This window comes from Vidua chalybeata, chromosome 9 (assembly GCF_026979565.1).
Source record: "Vidua chalybeata isolate OUT-0048 chromosome 9, bVidCha1 merged haplotype, whole genome shotgun sequence".
Taxonomy (NCBI): Eukaryota; Metazoa; Chordata; class Aves; order Passeriformes; family Viduidae; genus Vidua; species Vidua chalybeata.
Window position 1 is genome coordinate 19,063,985 of NC_071538.1, and position 18,793 is coordinate 19,082,777.

At 43.9% G+C, this 18,793-nt stretch overlaps 3 protein-coding genes across 3 annotated transcripts in view; all 3 read right to left on the minus strand.

Moving 5' to 3' along the window:
• Window positions 1–1,001: 1,001 nt before the first annotated feature.
• C9H1orf52 (chromosome 9 C1orf52 homolog) lies at window positions 1,002–3,317 on the minus strand. The gene is made up of 3 exons (XM_053951114.1): window positions 3,033–3,317; window positions 2,736–2,943; window positions 1,002–1,564 (listed from the first exon to the last, which is right to left on the minus strand). The coding sequence occupies exons 1-3, from the start codon at window positions 3,288–3,290 to the stop codon at window positions 1,476–1,478; spliced, it is 555 nt and encodes a 184-aa protein (XP_053807089.1). The 5' UTR covers window positions 3,291–3,317; the 3' UTR covers window positions 1,002–1,475.
• A 1,303-nt stretch (window positions 3,318–4,620) lies between these two features.
• On the minus strand, window positions 4,621–10,411 carry BCL10 (BCL10 immune signaling adaptor). Its single transcript, XM_053951061.1, has 3 exons — window positions 10,299–10,411; window positions 7,960–8,248; window positions 4,621–6,916 (listed from the first exon to the last, which is right to left on the minus strand). Exons 1-3 carry the CDS (start codon window positions 10,380–10,382, stop codon window positions 6,549–6,551), a joined length of 741 nt encoding a protein of 246 aa, XP_053807036.1. The 5' UTR covers window positions 10,383–10,411; the 3' UTR covers window positions 4,621–6,548.
• Window positions 10,412–14,219: 3,808 nt separating this feature from the next.
• DDAH1 (dimethylarginine dimethylaminohydrolase 1) overlaps window positions 14,220–18,793 on the minus strand; it is a 57,453-nt gene continuing 52,879 nt past the window's right edge. The window contains exon 6 of the mRNA XM_053950873.1: window positions 14,220–18,766. Coding sequence (XP_053806848.1) covers window positions 18,650–18,766 — 117 coding nt within the window. The 3' untranslated portion in view covers window positions 14,220–18,649. The remainder of the gene's footprint in view (window positions 18,767–18,793) is intronic.

Sequence of the window (18,793 nt, forward strand, 5' to 3'; positions counted from 1 at the left end):
TGCAGAGGGAGTATTTTGAGAAACCCTACAGAGAGCTGGCACTCCATAAGCTTTGCCATGACAGTACCCTCATCCTGCAGCTTGCTAGGACAGTGTCTGGTATCTGGGTTTGCACTAGGAAAGGTGGGCACAGGGAACCCTCAGCTGTGTCAAATATCACAGATTTGGCCCCACAGCCTGTGAAACTGGCAAGGACCAGGTGCAGTCTGCAGGTAGACAAGGGTCCAGAGAAAGCATTATCACACTGCCAAGGCCACAATTGTGTAACTTCCTAACAGCGTCATATATTCACTGAAAATTAATTCAATTTTCTGTATATTGAGGTTAAAAAAATCTCCTAAAATCACTTAAAAAGATTAACATCATATTAGCACATATGTATGCAAAGTAAAAGTAAAGCTAGTCCAAGACAGAAGGAAAATAGAAACCACGAATTTTTACATTAAACATTTAATTACATAAACCCCTATTAGCAGGCACTGATCTCACTGCAGAATTTCTAAGGCACAGAATCTTTATGGAAAATATACAGCAACCTTTTCTCCAATCCAGTACAAGCTGGTACCTTGTCATATACAGACCCAAAACCCCATTCAGCAGCATACCACAAATGCAACATAAACTGGCTAGCACTTTAAGAAGACTACCAACTGTTTGTACTGAAATAAATACCATTTGGCAGCAAAGACTCTATCACAGCTTTGTCATAATTTTTGTCCACATAAATATCTTGATTCTATTTTCTGTTTCAGGAAGAACACATGACATGCTTCAATTCTCCCTCCATCAGTTAGTCTCATGTTTCACTGATGAAGATCCCATAACATCAAAATAATTATGAAAATCAAATTTAGGTCCATTTTTTTCAGTTTGTAGATATGTGTTTATTTAAACAAAAAAGCCCTGAGGAATCTGTTAAGTCACACATCAGTGAATGGCATATAATACAGAATTCATTGCTCCTATTCACCAAGCATGCAATGCAATATTTATACCACAGATGTTTTCAAATGTAGTTTTATTCCAGTGACTATTTGCAGTCTATACATATATTTAAAAACAACATTATGTGAACATATCACAGACCAATACCTAAAAAAATCTTTAGGATATACTCCTTTATAAAAGGTTTTGACACAATGGAAAAGTCAGTCCAGAAAAACGCATGTTACTGGGTTTCTTGATAAACAAAATACTGTGAAGCCCTGTAACCTGCATGAGCACAAGTATCCATGGCAATGGATCTTTCATCTAAACCCTTGTTTCAAATAAACAGGTTTAAATTTTATTCAGTAAACAAGTTCTACCACAACACTGTCCATTTAATTTTGTGCTTTCCAAAAGGCAAGCATACTACAGAAATAAAATTCCCTACCCAAGAGAGAAATGCAGTAAACAAGTTTTTGTTTCCCATTCCAGCAGAGGAATCCAAGTTTCTTGAAATTCTCATTATGTCTAAATCCAGAACACCCTGCTTATACCTTCTTCTTCTTCTTCTTTGCCTGTTCTCCAGACTCTACTTTACGTTTCTTAGCAGAAGCTGGTTCATCGTCTTTTTCATCATCTTTAAATAAAAGAAAGAGTTAATCAAAGTCAGCAAAGCCATTTTTTTGTCTTAAACACCAGCCTGTCTTAGAACAACTGACTTAACCACATCTGAGATGGCTGGAAAAAAGAAACTGTAGCATTAACTGACAACACCCTCATTTTTGGAATGTAGACAATATGTGGACAAAACAGGAGTGGTTACTTCTTATCACTACCACAAACAGGTAATTAAAAAGAGGCTTTATGCTACTGTTCAGTACCTGTTCTAAAAAAATTATTATTTGACTAGCTAGTAGAAAAAGATAGAAAATGTCATTTTTGAAGCAGAAAATAATGTCAAGATCAATTAACCTTTTATCTTCTTCCTTTGGATGAAAGCTGACTAAGAGAAATGCATGGATGGGGGGGTAACATAGAGAACACATGGGAAAATACATAAAAACTGCTACTGGGAAAGAACACCCAGAACCAAAATAGAGGCAGGACAGCAAAAAAAATCCTTCTTTTGGAAAAGCTTTGTTGACAACTTTACCAATGAATTAAAACATTATTGTGTGTTCTGAAAGCCCAGAGTTTCTTCTTCTGGTTCTGTTCTCTTGGTTATTGCTGGCTATTCTCTTTCTCCAACAATTAAAAAGAAAACAAAAATTCCTCCCACCTATCAAATATTTCTTTACTTTCTAAATTACCACTACAGTTGTACCATCACAGACAGTGAAGAGTATAGTAAGAATTTTCTTCAGTAACCTGTCCCATAGACATCCTGTTTGATTCCTCTTTTGGACCCAAGTTTTGCAAACGTTATAAAAATAATCTGACCTACATCTACAACTAAGGTCAACACAGCAGCACCTGAAGCTCTCGCACCACCTTTCTGTTTTAGCAGCACCATGACTGAACCTGTTGGTTTCACAGAACTACAGTGCCACAGACTCTAATGCTTCCCTACTAATGACAGTGGGGGAGAGGAGCAGAGACTGCTCGAGGCTCTGTGTTGATTCCAGGAACGCCAAACCACCGGCCCTGCAATCCACCCAGCCCTGCAGGCAGAGCGCTCTGCCCCTGGGCAGCAGTGGATGCGGGAGCAGCCAGCAGAGCTTCCTCCGGCCCAGGGCCCGCCCAGCCGCGCTCTGGAAGCACACGCAGCCTCCCGTGCCGGGCACAGCCGCCTCACGCCGGGGCCTCACCCGACTCCAGGGGCTCCTGCTCCTCGTCCGGCAGGAACTTGGCTTTGCCGGCCTGGCGGGGCGCGTCGTCGCCATTGTCCTCGTAGATGTTGGACCACTTTATGGCCATGTCGAGGGCGGGGGCCGGCGGCGGCGGCTTCTCGGGCGGGCTGTAGGTCTCCGGCGGGGGCACGGCGTTGCTCCTCCACACCTTGAATTCCCTGGGGGGCTGCGGGAGAGAGCAGAGCGCCCGTCACAGCGGCCCGGGGGCCCTTGGCGGCCCCGGCGCCGCCTCGGTTCACCCCGCGCCCCACGCACCTCCTCGGGCGCCCGCAGGACGCGGCTCTCCCAGTCGATCTCCTTGTTGAGAGGATTGTAGAGGAAGGCGGGCGGCTGCGACACCCGACGGAAGAGCTCGTCGGGCGGCGGCAGCCGCGGCCGCCCCGGGGTAGCCCCCGAGGCCGCGCCGGCTCCCGCCGGGCGCTCGTCGGGCCGCGGCTCTTCGGGCTCCGAGTCGGAGCTGGAGCTGCCGTAGGCCGCGAAATAGCCCAGCGGGTCCTCCCCCTCCGCCGCCATGGCGGGGCCGCGCCTCGCACCGCCCGCGGAAACCGCGCCCGCGCCGAGCGTTCCGGCCCCGCGGCTGCCGCCGGCCCGGGGCCCCGCGCGGGGCAGGCGGGGGAGGCGGCGCCGCCGGGGCCTGCGGGGCCTGCGGGCTCACGCGTGACCGGGGTGCTTCCCTTCGAGTGACCAGACACCGAAAATCAGACGCGAAACCGAGCCAAGCTTCATTTCTCCCTTTTCACACCTGCAGGCCTAAGTGGAGGGAAAACACGTTTTCCTTAATGTCTGATCACCGGCCATCCTAGGGCAGACACAGCGCTGATCATCACCTCTCTAGGAGGTATCTTTACCAAAGGAGATTTTTCAAATTTGTTGGACCAAGTTTGTATTGGACCTCCCTTGTGATTGACTCATGCATACATTAGTGCATCAGCTAAAACACTGGTGCTGTTCAAACGGGATGAAGCCGAGTCAGGGCAGGTTGAGGCTCGGTATCAGGAAAAGTTTTTTCACCCAGAGGGTGGCGGGCACTGGATCAGCTCCGCAGGCCGTCACAGCACCAGCCCGACAGCGTTCAAGAAGGGCTTGGACAACACTGAGGCACAGGGTGTGACTCAGGGCTGGGAATTGGAATCGGGTGTCTTCATGAGTTCCTTCCAACTCAGCATATTTTATGATTCTATGTTCAGATTACTTATACTACCAGAAGCAGAATAAGATCTGAGGAAGGGGTTTTGGTTATACTGTGATCACTTCCTTTACTGTAAAGATACTAAACCATATCCAGCTGATCTCTCATCATCAATACCATGTCATTATTTTGAAGTAAGCCCCATACACAAAGTACAATGAAAACAACCACTGAAGTGAGACACCACAGTGCCTACAGCATTTGCAAATCCTTTTCTGAGTCATGCTTCTCAGCTCTCAAAGTTTTTGTTTCCCCCCTGCTATTAATAAAAATCTTAATTTAAGAATGAAATCAAGATAAGCGTGGCTGGAAGCAACTTTTCTCACATCCGTAGGAAGTTGAGCAATAGAGTAATTTGAAAAAAAGCAAGAATCGGGTTAGTAATAGTAGTCAAGAACTGCAGAAACTACTTAAGTAGCAGAGCTGTTGATTTCACATGCATGTTTTCCTTACAGACTGCTCTTGAGTGCAGTCCTACCGGCACAGGCATTTCTCATTAAGTCAGTCTTTCCACCAAAGCCAAACTGCTCTAAAAAGACAAGGAGAACAAAAGCCTCCCACGCACACAAAACAAAAACCACACATCAAGGTAATGGCATGAACTGCTCTTGCAACCTGTACATCTTAAAAATGAGAGAGGCAGACAGAAAAACAGGCAATTATACAAAAGAATTTATTCCAAAAGTTGTGATAAAAATACCTTTTAAAAATGCACATTATAGACATTTGGAAAGACAATACATTCACTCAAGGTCTCAGGTTCGTAGGCTCCACTGGGAGTGGTCCCTGCAGGCTGCACAGGCAGGATGGGGAGCAGCAAGGCAGCCTCCACCCTGAGCTGGTGCATTTTCTCTGTTAAGGCCAACCCTGCTCACTCTCTTCTCTTTACAAGAACCCAGGAAGGGACTCAAGCCTAAGCACAGCTCTTTAAGTGGTTACAGTGGGCATTTAGACAAATCACGTTCTAGAACGTCCCAAGTACGTGCAACTACTATTGAAGTTAATGGAAGAGAGGGAGTTCATCCTATCCTTAATTTCATGTTAAAGAACAAAGTTTGGCTTGCATATTTAGGCACTTAATTTCCAGAGTGCCATCTAATCAAAGCAGTTCCACTGAAAAGCATTTTCACTTTCTGGACTGTATATGATCATAGATGTAGACAAGAAAAACAAGGGTTTTTATAACACATCTTTCTCACGTGTAAGATGTTCATATACTCAGGATGGAGTGTAGTTGAACGTTGCATTTTATTTTAATCTACTTCCAAAACCAGAATAATAGTGAAAAACAATTTATAGAGACTATACTGAGGTCCTGCAGGTGGCCTGTCTCCACAAAAGGAGAACAGTTTAGTAACATTACCTGGGTGTGCACTGGAGTGGCATTACACGGCTATACACAGTATGAGAGCCAAAATAATTTAGGGCCTTAAATACAAACCTACCCTTCAATATACTGAAAACATCCCATCACTTTAAAGTGTGAATACAGCTGTACATGTCAAATTAAGAATCCACCAGGTCATTTTGAAATTATTATAGGCACCTGCACAAAAGGTAGGCTACAATTCGAGTATAAGAGGAATACAGTATGTTACATGGTGGCAAGAAATGAGAACCTTCCCATGCTGAAACAGTTTAAAATGCATTTGACTCTAAACAATTTGAAATGTAAACCTGTCTGTCTGCTTTGAAGAGGAGGCATTTGAAGTGCCATATTTCCAAGAGTCCTTCAGGTACACTTTTGTGTCACACAACTTTTCCTGCGGTTCCCTAGTGGGACAAAGCATACAAGCTTTGTTCCTTAATAGCATCCTACAATAATGTTTTCTTACAGCCCTCACAATGCCATTAGAGCAGTTTACATTCCTTTTCCAGTACTAAAGAGAATTTAAAGTGCATCTCAAATCAGCAATCTTTAACTAATATACAAGGAGAATACACTGAAGCCTGCAGAAGTATATTTGCAATACTGATGCCTTTTGATGTACCAGTAGGACAAAGTTCACACAAGGAAAAAATTCCTTGCTAATAAGCACAAATTTGGCCAGATTAGTGAGATTTTTTGCAAATGGAGCAGCACACATACACATGGAGAGCAGAATTTATCCTAGTGAGAAACATTTAACTTGGTAAATGAGTTTAAGCTTTTTGTAAGCTTAAGTTTTGAGTTCAGATTTTATTCCATACTCAGTACTTTTCCTAACCATCTTTCCCAGTTCACTCATCACAGAAACATTAAGAAAAGCTGATTTGTTAGTTTCTGCTGAAAAAAAAAACCCATTCCTTCTATAATTCCAGCTAAAGTATCTGCAACTAAATGTGAAATCTTACACACATTGGTTTAAAAAACAAACATTTGTTGGTATAACACCACAATATTTTGAAAAAAGCTCCCTAAAGAACAAAACAAACAAAAAAAGTCAAGCAGCTCCAGCATCACACAATTACAAAATTAAAACAGAAATTGCATAGATTATTTCCTCTAATTTTTCTAACAGTTTGAAAACATTTTTTAGCCTTTATGAGATATCCCATACAGTTTCAGTACCATTTGGATGAACAGCTAAAAGTCACTGCGTTCACTGTGGATGAACAGAACGTGATCTTAAAGGCAAAAAGCAATTGTCACTTGAACTAGTGCATGGCTCTTGCTGGTCTGACTGGAGCTCTGGGGGCAGTGGGGGTGCACCAGGGTCTCCAGGCCCTGGGAGGGTGGCTGAGAAAACACTGCACTGAGAATTTCCCATCTCTGCAATTGGTAAATTCATTGAATAAAGAGAGACAGCAGACACAAATGCAGCGGTGCTATAATCTTCTTCTGGGTGATGTATCTGGGTAGATTCTTTGTCTTTTGTTTTATCCAGAATATTTGATTCATCAGAAAATGATCTAGAAAGATTATTTGTTCCTCCATACAGTGAGGTCATACAGGTGCTGCAGCTTAAACCTACAACAAAAAAAAAACAGATACTGGATTTAATTACAGTATGGGGACATCTTAAACTGTGCTCTGATTTATATCAGTAAGACTGTCAAAAATCAGTTGTCTATATTTTTGTCACCCTTCATCTCACCTGTGAAATCCAGAATTCCTGACAGATTATAAAGCCAACATGCAGGTTATCGAGGCTGATGTGAATGGTTTCTCTGTACTCAGTACCAGATAGTACTTGACAAAGATGCACCGTAACTTAAAGTTCATTTTAGAAAGTCACTTTAGCCCTTTGGCCCAACTTTTTTTAGATTTTTCTCACTGTGTTCTTCAAACTTTTAAGAGCTTCACCTGATGGTTCTGCTCCAAAGTGGACAGCATTTCAAGGCTATTTTACCTGAAGCAAGAGCAAACCTCAGGCCCTTCATCTCTACGGTTAAAATGTACTTCTTCCTTCTTTATTTGCCTTTTGACAGGCGTGGAAAGGGAAGTAACACTTTTGGTGTAGAAAACCTATACTTTCTTTCTCTGCCTTAAAATATGAGTACACACAGTCACTTCAAGGTCTGGGTGTCAACAAAACCTCTAAGCCTGTATGGAAGAACACACACATGTATTTACAGTGTCTAATTTTAAGCTGTGGCATTGAAGGCATACAGAGGAACTGCCCTCAAGCTGCATTTGCTAGTATATCTTCTGCTGAGGCACAAAGTTTAACTAAACCAGAGCATCCTGCCACTGCAGCAAATAGCTTAAAGAGAAATGAAAGATGGAAGATAACCACCCATTTTTGAAAAGCAAAACTGGAATGTGAAGACAGCTTTATCCATCATAACAGCACAACAGGGGTTTTTTGCTGCTTGTTATTTATGATGGATGTGTTCAGATAGTAAAAAGGTAAAGCCAGGATACATGCACTAGGATCTTAAACACAAACTGGAGATATTTCCAAACATGTTGTTCCAAATACCAGAGGAAGACTTTTGTTTTGGATTTTAATTTTGCAGACCCTCAAAATAAAACCTATGTCTTACACAACATTATTAAAAAGTTGTTACCTTTAAGAGCTTCAAGCTTTTCATTTTTGACTTTCAACACTACATCAGTTATCTTCTGTAACAGGAAGTTTTGTGTTCTTTCTCGTCTGATAGATTCAATCAAAGTATCTAGTCCCTTTGGATTTTCTGCTAAGTAGTCCAGTAACTTCCCAGTTTTTTTCCTACTGGAAGATCGAGCAGAAATTTCTTCTGTGTCCTCCCTAGTGAGTATTTTCTTAGAACGTAGGTAATCAAAGTGTCTCTCAGCTATGATTTTATCACACAGGTAAGGACGCATCCTTTCTAAAGCCTGAAAAACAAAACAAACTAGCATTAGCCAACAGTTCAAATTACTTAGAAGCCTCTAGTTGGAACCTATCTGGACGTTGATAAAGATTAGCAAAAGAATTTTTAAGGCTGCCTCTGTGTTACTTACTTGAGATTTTTTCTCAGTGTAAATTTTTTTTTAAAAACTGTTATCTAATTATTGCTTTGCTTAACTCTTTGACTGAACTCAGGAGTTCCAATGCTTGTTAAGAAATATGGTGACTGCTTATAGAAAATGTAGTTACATAAGGTCTGAGGTTAGCACATTTCAAAACAGTCACGTAAAAATGAAATTATACCAAACAGCACCTACTCACTTTGTCTACAAATACACCCATTTTCACTGATCATCTGATTGCCACATTTCCATACTGTTGTATCCTTGAGGCACAACTCCAAAATACTGCAGTTATTGATGTTTTCTGTACGTTGAGCAAAAGCAGCCTCAAAGCAACAGCATGAGTATACTCCCAGTTCAAAAGGTTTGTAAATAGTCCTATTTATTTACACTATTGACAAGTTCAACAAATTGCTGACATCCAAAATACATGCACTTTCATCCATAAATGTACGTACTCTCAACAACATTAGTGGCTGCTTTTTGTCTTTTGCAACCCTACTCCACTGCACGAGTGATTTTATATGGCTCACCCTCGTCCTTCTCAGCTCTTAAGTGCAAGGCTCAAAACTTTGTAACTCTTCCTCAAGACAAGCTTGCCCAGGCCAAGATGTCCTTGCCAGTTTCAGCTTCCTGAGGTGTGCTGTCCCCTGTCACACACAGTGCTTCTGCTAACATAGCACCCTGGCTTGCAGAGATCCCACCAAAGTTACCTGGACAGCCCTAAGAGAGCCAAGTTGGTTGTGAAGCCACAACATTTGAAATCTGAGTGCAGAAGCTCTGAAGTCAGATTTATGGGACTGCATTTTGATGAAAAAATGAATGTTATTTGCTTCTACCTAAGGTTTCCATCCTTCCTCCTCCAAATACTACGGAACTGTAAGAACCTGTAAGAACCTGTAAGATCAAGGGCTGAAGTGACAATCATGCACTTCTGTGAGATGCAGCCGTGGGTTCAGCCACTGACCCAGACTAACATACTTGTCATGTTATACCTCTAGTGTCTGACTCAAGTAGTTTTTATCCTTTTTTGGTGTAACTCCCCAGTGCCACCTATTGCAGTATTAGCCTGTGGAAACAAGCACTAGCTTGAAAAACACGTCTCACAGAACTGTGACAAAGCATTTAAAGGAAATCACTTAAGCATGAAGTTAGAAAGAAACAAAAACCAAACTGCAACATGGAGCCTTCACTATACTTTAAGAGAACATAAGAAAACCCAAATGAATCAAACATAAGACACTAAACTACAAACAGAACCATGGTTAGGCAATAAATAAGTGATACACTGTTATTTTACTTTTTTTTTTTTAATTAAGCAATCACTTGTTGAGGTTGATTAGTACATTGCTTCCCAGTCTCACGTTGAGATAAATTATTCCAGAATGAATCAGGATGAAGTCTTCCCTCAGATTCCAGACAACAGTGACTAAGTATTAGGGGAAACCCAGGAAACTATAGAACAATAAGCCTCAATAAAAAAAAATCTAAGAATACTTAAAGAAGATATCCACGCTTTCTAAGAAAGAATTTTACTGGCACCAGGAGCAGCAGCCACATTTTCAGCCAAGCTTCGGGCACCATGTTACTCCTCCCGCCCGCTGCCTCCCGCGCGTCCCCGCGGCGCCGGCAGCGGGAGAAGCGAACGCGGCAGCAGCTGTGCCCGCGCAGGGCGGGCGGCAGCACGGAGCACAGCGGGGACGGGGCGAGCCCGGGACACGCGCCCGCGACGGGCAGAGCCGTGCTCCAACTTCCCCGCCGCCTTCCCGGACGCGCCGCCGGGCCGGTCCCGGCCCTCCCGCCGCGTCCCCCCGCCCGCTCCCACAGCGCTTCCGCTCCCCCGCCCGCGCGCGGGCCCCACTCGCCGCTCCGCGCCCGGCCCCGGCACGCAGCCCCCGGCTCGTCCGCCACTTACATCCTTCTTCACCTCCGCCATCTCGTCCTCCGTCAGCGGCCGCCCCGCGCCCCCCGAGCTCGACCACGACCCCGGGCCCTCCATGGCGGAACCCTCGGCGGCGCTGGGGAAACCCGCGCGGGGCGGTGCTTCCTCCCGGGCTCCGCCCCCGCCCGCCTCCGCCAATGGGAGCTCAGGGCCGGCGCTCCGCCACGCCCCCAGGCGGGACAAGCTGCGGTCCCGCCCCAGCTCGGCCCCGCCCCGCTCCCGTCCCGCCAATGGGCGCTCAGGGTCTGAGCTACGCTCCTCCTCCAGCCCGCCCGCCAATGGGCGCTCAGGAGCGGCGCTCCGCCCCGGCCCCGCCCGTTGGCGCGTGCGCGCCGGCAGCGGCGGGAGCGCGCGCGGGGCGCTGCCGCTCCCTCAGGCCGCAGGGGCGGGCGAGGCTCCCTGGGCGCGGGAGCGCTGCGCCGCCGGCTCGGGCTGCAGCTGCCCCTGCCCCTCTCCGGGCCTTCGGGACGTGTGGCAGCCCCTCCGCTAAAGGGTCTTGAGCGTGCGGAGCGGTGTCGGGGCCCGCGGCTCGTGCGGGTGCTGGCGGCTTTCGGTGCCGGGCGGTGCCGGGCGGTGCCGGATGCCCGCGGGTTTCGGGGACTGGCGGTGTTCAAAAGCCCCTCCGCTGCACAGGGTCGTGCTCCAAGGCAGCACCAGAGGGAGCCGCTGCCCCGCCGGGACACGGCGCCGCCTCCGCAGGGAAAGGCCGCGCTGGAACGTCCGCAGTCAGTGTTCTTGCAGCTGACGCAGCTGGAACTCGGGCTATTTATGCACTCCTAAAAGTTTCCATTCAGCAGATAAACGTGAACATAAGTAGAAGCGATCAACACTGCGGTCTGCTGTCAGTAAGGAAAACCTGCCAGTTTTATGGTAGTTTTATAGTTTTGTAAAGTCTTTGATTGATGTGCTTTGTTAATGCACTTACAGTACTTGAAATATTGTGACAATACCTATTTTGCAGTGCGAGCAGTCCCAGCTTTAGAATAAACATGAAGATCCTGCCCAGAACACTTGAAAAATAAAGGACTAAGCACCTGGTGACAGGGCAGATTCTGCAGAGCTGGGTGTTAAAATCAGGGCCATCCCCTGGTTGCCAGCTCCGTTCCCTGCCGCTGCGGTGAAGGTCACCTCTGGCCAGGGAAAGCTCTCAGGCCCAGCCTCGCCACGCAGCCCTGGTTGCTGCTCATCTGGGGGCACACCTGCTCACAGCCCATGGCCTCCCGTGTGGTATTCCCACCCCCAGAAGCCTTTCTTTGATGTAGTGCATTTGACTTTCTCAAAGCTGTGCATCTCTGCAAAGTAACCTGTCTCCCGTTTTCCTGCTCAGAGAGTTGCAGGGCTGACCATTTTTTACAAGTTCAAATGCCTACGTTGATTCTCCTAATCTGTGCTATGCACCCAAAATACATGGAAAGCTTTCAGCTTCTCTGATGCTTCCGAGAGCACTGATTGTGGCACTTCTGAGACAGAGCCAGGCATTTCCCAGCCCCTTGTTTATTAAATCACATGCCTTTCAGCTCTTCCTCTTCAAGGTGAATTACATTGTGGACTTTGCTGGCTCCATGCAACACTGCTGATAAAAACATCTATCATGCATTCTGGATTTAGAGTATTTGTTAATAACCTTGCTCAGCAAGAGGTGCAGTTCAAAGCCATGTGATGTCTGGAGCGTTAGGCTGCTGATTCCTGAGCCGTGGAGGAGACAAACTGGAATGATTTAACTTCAGCAGTCAGGAAGAGAGCATGTGTTTAGCAAATACCAGAACAGAATATATTTTAGCAGACTTAATGCCAAAACACCCTACCAGGATTTAATGGTCCAGGCAGCAGGAAGAAGGCTACTCTCTGCACGAAACTCATTTCAGGAGAGTAACAGGCACTCGATATTCAGAAGTGAGCCTCAGTGTAGAGTGAGTCAGGGATCATTTCTTTCAAGGCATCTGGAAGGATTTTGGACATTGCATTGTTGTATGAGTGTGTACATATGTAATGTCCATCCAGTAAAAATTTCTAGACTAAATTTCCAAAATAAATTTTGAAAACTGTTTACAACCCAGAGGTTTCTACAGAACTCCCTGTGAAGGTGAAGAAAATGTTGTAACCCTGTCACAGTTCCTAAGAGGTCGGTCAGCTTTTCAGAGCTGTGACTGGCTCCAGGTTTTCTTCCCCTTCTGCCCTCATTGATCAAGGCCTCTCCAGGCAGCATGTCCTTACTGCTGAGCAGGGGCTTCTCCCTGCAAGTTTCGTGTGCTTCCATCCCATTCTCTTCCTGATCCTTGCTCAAGGGTCTGGTCTGGGTTCTCAGGACAAGCCCCTTCTGGAGCTGGCAGGACAGTCCAGCCCCTGTGAGAGTCTACAGCTCGATTCCTTAGGGAGGAGGAGGAGGGGGAAGAAAGCTGCCAGACAGAGAGAAGGGAAGGAGTTTGGTTTAGTTACAGATCGAGGGCCCTTCCCAAACTCAACAGATACCTGCAGCAACCAATGGCATGTTTCAGCTACTGAATCACAGCAATAAACCTACAGGTGATTAATTTTTGGGGGTGAGGTTGTTGAGAGCATCAGAATGTCTGGGCTTTATGATGCAGGAGACAGCGACTGATGTTTTTTAAGCAGCATGTAATTAGAGTGGGGACTGGCTCTGTACACTCAAATGTAGAAGTCTCTACTTGATGAAATAATATCCTACAGCTAAGTTTTGCAAAGAACAGCCCTTGTTAAATTACTATGATTTTGCTTTTTTCAGGTTTGACATTCTATGACAAAATTCTTTATGTGGCAAGTGGTTGTGGCTTGTCTATATTTTCTGATTTTTAATCATTGCCATTAAGAAACAAATTCAAGTAAATTGGTACCAACTCTCTCCTGTAGACATGGGTACACATGTAAATGAAGTAGTTTAAAATATTAATTGCATCACACTATATGTATTCACATTAGGCACAGCACTGATTTAAATATATTAGTATAAAAATAATACTTTTAACCAATGTTGTAAAATCAGTATAAAGGCTGTATTTAGATCCTTTGTCCCTACTTCTCTGGCAAGGAGAATGATAGATTATGGTTTGTTTGAAGTCTTATTATACTAGCAAAATTCAGTTTGAAAGTAATGTAATTATTTTGCTACAGTTTATGAATGAATTCCTACTCTGTTAAATTATCTTGGGTTTCTTAAAAAGCTGAAAGAACAATACTGAGACCTTGAACAACTGACTCCTGGACTGCCAGGAGATGGCACTGATGGCTCACGAGCCCTTGCACACAGGCCCATGGAGCCCAGAGAAACTGCAGGCTCTCCCCAGCTCCTGGATCCCAGTATTGTAACCTCCTGGCATTAGAGCCCGAGGGTGCAAGCAGAGAGCAGCCCCACGAGCAGTTTGTGGCACACAACAGCAAGTGTTTACATATAAGACATGCAATTATCTGTCAAGTTACCTCAAAGCAATGTCTGGAGTGCAGTCACCTCTCCTGAGATTGTGGGGGAGAAAAGACACAAGGGCTGTGTGAATAATTTAACCATAATGGGAATGCCACTAAAGCTTCGTAGTTTCACCTTTTGTAAGTTACAGTAAACGCAGGCACTACAGAGAAACATACTGTACTGTGCTAATATCTGTTTTGTTACCTTGGACAGCAATAAAATTAATCATGACCACTCACAGGCAGTATCTCCTCTCTACACGTTACTCTTAAATGTAGAGTCTAAAATTATTATTTGTTTTTAAAGAGTCAACATTTCCCCTAACAGAATTAAGGGTTTTAGTGCTAGTGTCTATGATTGGCTTTACTTCTAGGTATGTAATAAGCTTGGAAATAAAAAAGACAGCATGAAACAGTATTAAATTAAATACATATACTTTCAGTTCCAAAAGAAGAAGAATGAACTACACAGGGTATGGTACAACTGACACTTTATTCCTTCGTGATGGAGATACATAGTATTGAAACTCCAAGAGTCACAAAAAAAAATTAAATCAAAGTGCAAAGCTCTGTTAGAACTGATTATGGAATGTATTGATGTTTTTGGCACAAAAAGTGGGGAATTATATACTGCAACAAGATTAAGTTTAATGAATGTAATGCTTCTGTGCTCAGTAGTCACATTTGTGCACTGCAGAACGATACAATGTAAAACAGTGACTAACACGATTCACATACAACTCCATACAAATTACATCACACATCCAGTTTAAACTTCTCTGAAAATGCATGAGGTCCACTGATACTTTGTTCACAATCACTTATAACAAATACCATTGTTTAAGCAGGCTTATCTTTTCAGCTTCCTTATTGATAAAAGCAAAAATAGACAATATTAAATAGCAAATTATTTTCCTCAAATGGTTCCATGTGGATGTTGATGTTTTCTATTAATTTGGCTCTGACTTCATTGATAAAACATATATGAAGCTGAACAAAATCAAAAGCTTTTTTTTTCCTTATTTTCCAATTTGCTGTGAACAAACAGCATTCTGTATACTGGCTTTTTGTTATCAAAACTGGACATAGTGGTGCCTATGAGCTCTATTCCTATCACATGGAAATCACCAAAAAAATCAAGAGCATAGCTTCACACAGTGGCATCTATTTAAAACTGAGTATTAGCATGGTAAACACAAAAATACAAAAATGGAAGAATTCAAGTTTATCTCATAAGGTACAGTATGCATTCACATTTTCATTACAGAGAGAGACACTGTATTCACATTCTGTTGAAGAAAGAAACCCACATATCACAGATCTGCCTAAACTCTTAGCAAAGATAACATCCATGGAATATCTATAATGCACATTCTGTCTCTTTCATTTCTACTGAGCTAACTGATTGCTGAAAGGAAAAATCCTTTGATGAGTAATTCAAGCCCCATTGCTGAGCTATTATCACAAGAACTTTTATACAGGTCTGCTCTGTCATACAGCCTGACAGTTGTTATCAAGAGTTTTATGTGGGCAACTATCAGTGTTCAGTGTCTCATCTCCTTTTTTGGTTTGGGATTTTATTTTATTATTTATATTAATCAAGAATGATGATTTCTATCAGGCATCTGAGAAATGTTCTGGTGACAAAATGTACAGGACATGCATTAGATGCACATGTGTCACTGCAGAAATGTCCTCACAACTGAATTCTTTGTTTGGGCAACAGAAAAATAAACAGAAAACAGCAAGAACAAGAAGCATTTGGCATGATTTTACTTTTTAGTACCATACCGTAAATACATAAACTGAAGTGTTCATAATATTTTTCTTTCTAATGCCAAAATAAAAATTAACAGGAGAAGCTGTGAGGTGAGGGTGATCCCACTAACCAGCTTAGGTAACTTTTGGCATCAGACTAAGATGTAATTTAGAGCATCTATGTTAAGAGGCTGTGATTCCTACTGAGACCAAGAGAGAGAAAGCAGGTGTGGTTTTAGGGCACCTCAGTTTTGGGCCTGAAGTTAGATAGTTTGAATACAACAACTGAAGGAATTCAGATCCCTCAGCTACTTCCTTGCTTTCTGTATACCAAAATGCAGCCCTGAAGCCAAGGAAATCTAAATGGCAAGAGATGAAAAACCAACCTCTCTGTCTACACATCTGTTTCTCAGCTCTGAAATCCCAACTTCTCCCTCCCCTAGGGAACCAGGGGAATTCATTGTCACACATTCTACGGCTTTCGAGGACACAGGGTAACAGCAGTGTCACCAGAAATGGTTCTTTTTTTCCTGGAGAAATCTTAAAAAGAGGAGTCACCCTTGTTATTCTCTGGATCTACAGCTCCTGCTGACTGTCATCCTTCCAGCTCCAAAGAAATTGCTCAGACCCAAAGCAGACCCCTCAGTTTTTCCTCTCTCCTGGCACCTACTCAAGGAGGGAGTGAGTTTAGGATAGTCCATCATGGTTTGGGATACTGTGAACAGTGAAGAAGGAGAAGTGAAGAAAAAGACTCAAGTAAGAACTGAGGCAACAGAAGGCAAAATCACTTGGGATTAAAAGAGAAAAGTGCTCATCATACCTTGATGAGCAAACTAGAAATGAGGGTCTGAGGAAGGAGACAGGTGAGAGGTGAGACAGGGTGGAGGAAGAAAAAAACCAACACCAACACTACAGAAATACTTAACAATAAATAAAATTGAAATCCTACAGCCTAACTCTCCCAGTGTAGCTGGAAGCTGTCTCCCTAGCAAGAGGAGGGAAGAGGGACTGAAGGACATGGATGGGGGCCAGGCCACAGGAGGTACATGGGCAAGTCAGGATGGGGGGACTGTTTCAGCTCCCACGGCTGCACAGGTTTTTCACAGAGTACAGCTTGCCTTTAGGAGCTCACAGCTCCATACTGCAGGGCCACTTTTTGGCACAAAATCTCTGTTTAATGTCAGGTTATTTTGAAATGTGTGATACTTTATCAAATACTTAAAAAGCACCAAGGGAAGGCAGAAAAACATTCCCCATTGCAACATTTACATCCTGAGAGCCTAATCACCTGGCTCAGGTTTAAATGATGGCGCGTGGGAATGGAAGAGACAAAGAGGGAACATTAGGGACAGGAGAGTCATAAATAGGAAAAAAAAAAACACTTGCTGTTTGGCTGGCTGAAGAACTTCCTTTGGGCCTCATTCTTTTCACATACAATATATTTGCTCGTCACTGCTCTCTTCTCCATGATACCTCGTGTCATCACAACACGAAGCATCAGGTGTACTCTGGTAGCTGCCAGCAGGTTTTCCTCTCATCACCACTGAGATGCAGAGTGGGATGTGCAAGAAAGAACCTACGAGTATGAGTACTTGTGTTTTCTCCCTTATGACTGCCCAAAACAGCATGCGGGTTTCCAAAGGATATCCCAGTGGGCACTTGGTTAATTCTGGGTGCTTTCCTGCAGACCACATTGCCCAAGTGCCCTCACTCACTTCCTACTGTGCCTCAGCAACACGCCACAAGTGGTTCAGGAAAGGTGGAGGAGATGTCTTGGAAGCTGATAACATGTTCAGACTATTTGTCAGTCTCTGGAGAGTTCTCACTACTGCCTCTGTTTGGGAATTGCTCCCATCCTTAGTTTACAAATGATTTAACAAGAAGCATGTGAATACAATGGTGTGTGCTTCATTTTGCAGTGGTGAAAAAAAAAAGCTATGACTCAGTGGGTAAACATGTTGAGGAATTCACTACAAAAATTATATTTGCCTTAACCGAATACCACAGAGAATATTCATGCCACTAAAAAAAATATAAGATGGTTATTGTTCCAAGGAAAACTGTCCCAAGGGCAGATAAAGAAAAAATTACAATCTTCCAGGAAAAAATAGCTTCCCTTATTCATGGGCATAATCCAGGAATAGCTGTCCTTCAACTCCTTCTATCACCCTTTTCTTTTGAATTTTGCTAGTAAGTGGCCTCCAAATGAAGAGAAAACAGAAAGGAGAAACAAATTTTAAGATGCGAAGAAAGAGATTTAACTCCCCCATACTTTAGATTTCTTTTGCATATCTGCATTTAATTTTTGTGGTCCAGAGGCTTCCTAGGATCTGGCCTTTTAAAAAACTCCTCTCCCATTCTCACCACATTGAAAGTCATGCTCTTAGCAGGACAGCGGAACCTGAATTTGCAGGAGACAACTTGTGTGGCTGCACTACTCTCTTCTTCTGTCATTCATTTCCCAGGCAGTCATCGCCCTTGAACGCTCCCATCAGAGGAAGCTTTTCCAAAGCTGGTACCTGGTGTCTGAAATGGATTCCAGCCACAACTCTGCCCAGCAGCAGCAGCAGCAGCAGCAGCAGCACTGTGATGTGGCCAGGACAGTGAGCATGACCCACTGCCCACTGTTCTGGCTAGTGTATGGAAAGCTTCCCTGCCACACCAGGTACTTGGTTCATGAGCCCACTGAGTTTTCTTCAGTCCCCCTAATACTTTGCACCACTGAAAGTAGAAGACTGAGGAAGGGAAAACACATGTAGAGCAAAGAAGCAAGAGAAAAGAAGACAGAAGGGAACAGTGTGAAGACAACAGAGGTGCTTGAAATATTGAGAATTAGCCAGGTTTCATGAAATTTTCACACAGATATGTTAAATCACTAAAGCTAAGGGTTAGCCATTATAATTGTCTTCTGCTAGCCCATGGGACTAACTTACTTTAGAGTTATGTGCTCCCAACAAACCCTACATCCACCTTAAATACCATCTGCAAGGATATAATAGAAATTCACAAAGCAAAAAATCTGTAAACAAGGGTTAGTAGCACAGTGGTACAGTAGATTGTCAATAAAAACAATAAAAGTGTGGATACAGATTCGTCTACCTTGTGTGTAACATTATTGCCAGTTACAAGGGAGGGAGTCTGTAAACTCATAATTCTGAAGCTTTGTTAATAAACACAGAGCAACAGGTGAGTGACCCATCAACTTTCTCCAGTTCTGTGTTGGCTATTGGGATCAGCATGTGGTCCTTCAGCTTTTCAAATACCTGTTCAGGAAAGAAAATGCAAGGGAA

Coding starts and splice junctions, on each gene's coding strand:
- BCL10 (XM_053951061.1), bottom strand. CDS start 10,382: ATGGAGGGCCCGGGGTCGTGGTCGAGCTCGGGGGGCGCGGGGCGGCCG. Junction 8,249..10,298: donor TGGCGGAGGTGAAGAAGGAT/GTAAGTGGCGGA, acceptor TTTGTTTTTCAG/GCTTTAGAAAGGATGCGTCC. Junction 6,917..7,959: donor AAAGCTTGAAGCTCTTAAAG/GTAACAACTTTT, acceptor TTTTTGTTGTAG/GTTTAAGCTGCAGCACCTGT.
- C9H1orf52 (XM_053951114.1), bottom strand. CDS start 3,290: ATGGCGGCGGAGGGGGAGGACCCGCTGGGCTATTTCGCGGCCTACGGC. Junction 2,944..3,032: donor TCCTGCGGGCGCCCGAGGAG/GTGCGTGGGGCG, acceptor TCTCTCCCGCAG/CCCCCCAGGGAATTCAAGGT. Junction 1,565..2,735: donor GCAGGAGCCCCTGGAGTCGG/GTGAGGCCCCGG, acceptor TTTTATTTAAAG/ATGATGAAAAAGACGATGAA.